This window comes from Mesocricetus auratus, unplaced genomic scaffold, assembly GCF_017639785.1.
Source record: "Mesocricetus auratus isolate SY011 unplaced genomic scaffold, BCM_Maur_2.0 Super-Scaffold_100707, whole genome shotgun sequence".
In the NCBI taxonomy this organism is placed as follows: domain Eukaryota; kingdom Metazoa; phylum Chordata; class Mammalia; order Rodentia; family Cricetidae; genus Mesocricetus; species Mesocricetus auratus.
Window position 1 is genome coordinate 10795575 of NW_024429269.1, and position 6926 is coordinate 10802500.

Below are 6926 nucleotides of genomic sequence, written 5' to 3' on the forward strand. Positions count from 1 at the left end.
GCCACTAACCCATCTCCCCAGCCCCTCTGTTAGTAGCTTTTAAGTATATCTCTCACTTTCCCCAGCAGTCTCATCACATTCTGCCCAGATTGCAGTGGGGACATGGAACCCTGTCACTTCTCCACACACTCTCAGCCACTACTCCTGCTTTTAGCTCTGGCCAGTACTGTGCCCTGTTGCCTCTGGTCCTGGGGTCTACTTTGGCTGTGTTTCATAAACAGCTTTGCTGCTGTTGGCTGCTCTGCTACCTATGCTCCCCCCACCCCGTTTTTGTCTAAAATAATAAGTAGAAAAGTTTTATAAAATTACACCTTTGTCCTTGTAGGGTCATGATTTTTAGACAGCATTTTTGTCTCTGTGTAGGAAAACATATATTCCACCTGCTATATATACTTTTTCAGAATAGCTTTATTTGAAATAGAGTGTGTCCCTGCATTCCTATTCTTTTTGATGCTGCTCTACTGCCTGGATACCTGGTTTTGTCTTCCCTGCCTGGCAAAGCTATCCTTCGTGGGTCACACCCAGGGTCGTTTACTCTGGCAGCTGCCTCCTGGTTCTGGCAATTTAAGAGTTCTGTACTTTCACAGCACTTGGGGCATTTAAAACAATACTACTTATTATACTGTAGCAGGGAATTGATTACTAGAGTCTCAGAAATAAATGCTTAACAAACTGCTGTGTCTCCAACACATAGGAAATAGTTGATAAAGTTCTATAAATGTATAAGAACGAGCAATTAGCATCAAACTAATATCCAATTAAATTATTTGTAATACATACTCTAATAGAAGAAAACAAGCACTCATTGAGATAAGTTTATATGCTAGCGATCCCCAACTTTCCTGTGCAAATGAACACAGCCTCTTACTTACCTAAGGAAGACATCACAAGCAAGTTGGCTCAATTCTTATGGATGGCTCCACTTAGATCTGTGGGGTCATCCTACATTTAATGTCTAAACTTGCATAGAGTCTATCATAACACACTCCAAATATATTCAGAGTCACGGTCACCATTTCTATCACTAGCACTCAAGCCCATGCTTGCACTAAAACTGGCACAGCCACTGCCTGCCTCTGTCCCAGAGAACAGTAAGCTTTGAGAACTACTTATTGGTGTGTGTGCCATGTTGCTTTTCTCCTTTCATCTTTATGTGGGTTCTGGACAGTGACTTCATGTCAACAGGCTGTGTGGCAAGTGTTTTACCCATTGCGTCATGTCACTGGTGGATTTCAGTTACAGAAGTGTGAGTATACCTTATTCTGGTAATGTTCTGAAGATGTGTATCAAATCTTGTTCTTCTGCTTAAAATTCTCCAGTGGTCGGCCTCATCTCTGTGAAGGTCCCTGTGAAGTCCTGCTCCAAGGTCCCGAGGCTGTGCTGTGGGGTTTTTTGGCGCCTTGCCCTCCAAGGCTCACATCACATGGTCACCTGTGCCTGACCTACAAGGCTCCATGTCTTCATCACTTGCTTTCTTAATTTTCCCAGGTACCTGTTTAAATGCTACCTCAAAGGCCACCCAGGACTGATGGCCTAAGGCCAGTCTCTCCATGCTCTCAACATCAAACTTGCTACTAACTTTCTCTTCCTTGTAGGATAAGAGATCCACAATGCCAAGGACTTTGGTCTACACTACACTCAGTGTTGAATGGTGTCTGGAATATAGTCACCATTTATAAGAACCTGTTTAAAGGGGCTGGATGGATGGCTCAGTGGTTAAGAGCACTGGCTACTTTTCCAGAGGATGCAGGTTCAATTCCCAGCACCTACACAGCAGCCTACAACTGTCTACAACTCAAATTCCAGGGGGGTCTGACACCCTCCCACAAATGCACATAAAAAAAATTAGCCAGGCGATGGTGGCACATGCCTCTAATCCCACAGCATTCGGGAGGCAGAGGCAGGTGGATCTCTATGAGTTTAAGGCCAGTCTGATCTACAGAGCTAGTTCCAGGACAGGCTTCAAAGCTACAGAGAGCCTCTGTCTTGAAAAATAAAACAATAACAACAACAAAGTCAAATTATTAAAAAATGAGACTGGTATAAAGATAGCCAGTTTTAAATTAAAGAGTGTTCTTGTGTGCACGGATTTCTGCCTGCATGTGTGTCTCTGCACGCGTGTATGCAGCTCCATCAGAGCGTTCATGTGTGCACGGATTTCTGCCTGCATGTGTGTCTCTGCACGCGTGTATGCAGCTCCATCAGAGTGTTGATGTTTCACTCTGCGTCAGACAACATTCCACAAATTTTCCTCACTATGGCTCCAGTTATTGTAGTCAATTGATTACACTTGTTTTGAAAATTACATAGGCCAAAGTCATCTTAGATATTCCTTATAGTGTACACAATCATTCATTTAATTTTTAGGGTAACTCTTAAAACACTCTATAAAGGAAAAAGTGGCCTTGCTGGCCCTGTGCCAAGGCATTGTGGCTACTCTGGTGGTTTTCATCAGGAAGCAATTCTACCCTTTAAGGGATATTTTGCCAACCCCAGACTTCAGGTTTCAACAAATGGGCTGGGAGTGCCCCAAACATCTAGTAGGTGAGGCTGAGGATGCTGCCTACAAACCTGTTGGATGGCCCATATTCTAGGAACACCTACTGGGGGCACAAAGGAAACTAGGAATGTTAAACACACAAGGACCTCTTCTCAACGCTCTTGTTTTCCTGCCCAGAAGGCTGGGAGTGGATCTGTTAATGACCTGGTGATCTTTTTGCTATCTGTGGAAAAAGTAGGTGTGGCAGACCCCACCCACCTTTTGCTATAGAGACAGACCTCACCCAAATTCCCCAGAATTTATCCTAGACAGCTCTTTCCCTAGACTGTTCTGCAGTCACACTTTAAGCTTTATTGTGCACCTGGAATTGGACCGATTGCTGCCTGGAAGTCTTCTTCCAAAGTGTACTGTTTTAAATATGCTGACAATGGACAGCCTGGCACTAGAGTCCCAGTGTCTCTGGTCCAGGTTGATAAAGTCACTCTGCACCAGGTTTTCATTCTCATCTTTCTCGAGGTTTGCTTCCCTGTTTGATATCTGCAGGAACCCCCTCAATCAACCAACTCCAGGTACCAGACAGGCAGCTTCCACTTTCATATGCCAGCCCTGGACCTCTAGCTCGTGACTGGTCTCTAATGTGACTGAGACAGAACATTTCTTTTTTAAAAAAGAAACAGGGAAAATGGATGCCTGGATCCACTGCAACCTAAACAGCCTCTGAAGGAAGAGCTGCAAGCCTGTACCTTTTAGGAGTTCTATAAGTCATGGCCCCGTAGGCCATTTCTTCACTGGTGTCTGCCTGCTGTGTCTGTGAGGTGCTGAACCAGGCCTCAGCACCAGCCAGGAGGAGGGAGACTCTACCTACTCCTTGGATCAGGTTACATCATCAGAAACCTGGGCTCAGGAGAGATGTGTTTGCTGTAATGTGTTACGCGTTTATTGTTTTTGAGAACAAAATGAAAAAGGCTTTTCAAAGATGCTCTCTTCTCTGCAGCGCTCGCTGTTCTCAACACCTCCCACACCTCTCAATGACTAGCCTCACCATGAATGAGGAGATTTCTGCTCAAGGAATTGCTTTTTGTTTCTCAACAAAACTGGTAAAAATTCTAAAATGACTATGACTTTCTTCGTTTTTTCTTCGTTGTTTGAGTTCCAGGCTGTCCTGGAGCTCATCCTGTAGAACAGGCTGGCCTCGAACTCCGATCTGTTTGCTTCTGCCTCCTGAGTGGTGGGATTAAAGGTGTGAGTCACTACCATCGCTGACTTTCCTCTTTGATGACAATGCAACTCAGGACAAAACTGACAGTTTAATGGCAATACGCAGTGAATGAAGGTGGCTATTTTCTGCTTTTCTTAGGCCAGATTTTGCAGTTCCTGCTGAAATACTTTTCCTTATCACTATGAAAGGCTGCAAATCCACAGAGCAACACGAGAGGCCATACATGGATGCTTCTGCAAAGCTCATTTCACAGCATATAAGCAAGTAACCAATTAAGATAACATTGTCCTCACCACCAGGGTGAGCTCTCCAGCATTGCCCTGGCTGGTTCACCCTTTGCAGCAATGAGCAAGGGGCGGGGCCAGTTCTCCCAATTTCACATCCGCAGGGCCATTCTCCCACACCTGTATCTCTCCCCAGCCCATGCTGTCACATGACAGATGAGTAATGCAGACAGCTTTCCCACCTGCCTCAGCTATCAATGGGGGACCCTTCCCCCACACCCATGCCAGTGGTGCATGACTTTAATCCCAGCACTCGGGAGGCAGAAGCAGGCAGATCTCTGAGTTCTGAGGCCAGCCTGTCTACAAACGGAGTTCAAGGAAACCAGGGCTACACAGAGAAACCCTGTCTTACAAAGCAAAACCTTAAAGAGTTAAAAAGTGCTTCTCTTGGGCTGGCAAGATGGCTTATCAGGTAAAGGCAGTTTTCATGCAAACCTTGTAACTTAAGTTCAATCCCCCAAACCCATGCAAAAGTGGACAGCGAGAACCCACTCTACAAAGTTGTCCTCTGGTTTACACAGGCACACTGTGGCACATGTGTACCTACCCACACCCATATATATACACACATGCCAATAAAAATCCTACAAGTGCCTTCCCTGGAAAACATCACTGTTTATAAACTCCCGTAACTGAGGATAACGTTAACTCGGAGCCTCTAGCCCTCTGCCCTCACTTCCTCAGCACTAAGAGCACATCTGGCTTTTGTTGGCGTGGGGGTCAAGGCAGGGCTCCGCTCATGCTAGACAAGCGCTCTACCAGCAGCGCTACAGCTGCTTCCCCAACATTTGTTCTTAGACTTCCCATAAAAGCCTGAGACACAGATTTGTTTACTAATAAACAGAATGTATTTCATACTTAAACCTTTCAACAACTAAATTCTATAAAATGCACACTTACAGAGTCAAATTTTCTAATTGCATAAAAACTTTTAGATATGTGCCACAACCGAGGCTTCATTTATGCATGCTGTTACTGCAGCAAATTTAACGATCAGAACACAGACTGTGGTATCCTTGCCTTCAAAGTTATAAAATGCAAGGTTACTTACATTCAACATTCTCTGGAAATTTCCTGTGAATCTCTTTGTAAGTATCTAATGCCTTTTGGTAGTTACCTGTAAGTAAAGAGAGACGAAAATGTATTAATAGCTAGATATATCAAGTTATAGAAATCTTACTAAATTTAATAAAAATTTTTATTCTAATCCAAAGCATTGGCATACTTTAATGGTTTAATAGACAGCTTTTATGTTTGCACAAGCAAATATGTATCATTCTTGAGTAATTTCTGGAGAGAAATATACATATAATGTGGGTGTAGTGCTTTAGGTCTGAAATCTATCTCAGCAGATGTAGGGGGACTGCTGTCAGGTAAAGACCAGTCGGACTATACAGTGAGTTTCAGGTCAGGCATGGTTACACAGTAAGACTGGGTTCAAAAACCAAAAACAACTCAAAAATGAATAAATAAACACAATGGAGAAAAAGGCTAGAGTGGAAGGAAATGGTTGAAATTTAGCTTTCACTTCTCAACAGAAACCGTTTAGTGGCTAGCTAGTGGAAAGATCATTCAGAGCCCGGGTGTGTCCCTCTGACAGCAGCCAGGGCAGTGTTAAAGAGTGAGCCCTCCAGGTTAGGTAGGTCTCGGCCATTCTGAAGACCTCCCACTCCAGCAGGTGAACACTGACAACCTCAGCTTGTGCTTCCAGTGGGGTCAGCTCTGCTCATTTCACAGTTTACAAACTTCTTAGCACTGGCCTCCTAATTGACTCTCTGGCATTCAAGCTATAGTTATCTCCTTAGGACAGAAGCACAAACCTCTACACCGAGCCATCTTTGTTGTAAATAACACACAGTTCCCACTGTCCCAGGCAGAAAATGGAAATAGAAACTAATATAAAAAGAACATTTTGTGGTTAACATGTAATGGTTTCATGTTAATTTTGAGAAATAGCTAGTTTTTAGGAGAGTTACGGGAATACCTTGCAGGCTAGGGTGTACTTAGTGGTAGAGTGTTTGCTCTTAAATTCAAACCTTGCCTCAACAAAACAAAAACAAACACCCCCACTTTGTATGCATACCTTTTCTGTATGTAGTAATTATTATGTTTTTTACATGATATGCTTCAATTATGTGTAGTTATTTAGAAAGTTAATGTTTAGTAAACATTCAACGGGAACACATTTATATGCATAGCTACCTAAAAGAGGATAAACTAAATAAGAAATGAATAAAGTCAAAACACTTACCACTTCTTCTAAAGCAGCTAGCTACCATCAGCTGCCATTTCACTTGTGTGGGTCTATAAATGAAAGAAATTAGTGGGAATTAGAGATGAAACAAAAATAATGAGGCAGCGAAACAGATTCACTAAGTTTTCTACTCTAATTCCTTTTTATACTTCAGACCTTTTGTTTATTTAATCTTTATTATTAATATACAGGCTCACAAATTTAGAACATAAAAAACATTTGATCTTGTGTTAGAACAACCTGGCTTTAATCAAAAAAGAGGGAAAGTGAACTCTGCTTATGTCCTTTTCACCTTTAACAAGAAATCACATTCTTCTCTAAAGTAATAATCATAACCAGGACCTCTAGAGACTAACATTACAAACACCCGGCAGGCTCAGAGGTACATGCTTGTACTCTCAGCACTCACAGGAGCCTGAGGCAGGAAGTTTGCTGTGATTTTGAAGCCACACTTGGCTATGCAGTAAGTTCTAGGCTGCTTTGGGTTATAGTGGGAAATCCTGTGTCCACCCCCCCCACCAATTTGAATCAGGAACAGCATAGGGAACTGTTTAATTATCCCCACCCTTCAAATCTCCCTTGTGCTTCAGGGTCTTCCAGACAGCCCTCCAACTCCAAGCTAGTTTGATGACAAGCCTACCAGCTTTGGGGTTCGACACATATAGGCTT

General features: G+C 43.1%; 1 protein-coding gene across 4 annotated transcripts in view; it reads right to left on the minus strand.

Annotated features, from left to right (window-relative positions):
* Ift88 (intraflagellar transport 88) overlaps positions 1-6926 on the minus strand; it is a 94294-nt gene that overhangs the window by 33298 nt on the left and 54070 nt on the right. For all 4 annotated transcript variants that reach the window (XM_040740628.1, XM_040740629.1, XM_040740630.1 and 1 more), the window contains exons 21-22: positions 6255-6307; positions 5055-5120 (exon numbers count right to left, since the gene is read on the minus strand). In XM_040740628.1, the coding sequence (XP_040596562.1) occupies positions 5055-5120; positions 6255-6307 (119 nt within the window). The remainder of the gene's footprint in view (positions 1-5054; positions 5121-6254; positions 6308-6926) is intronic.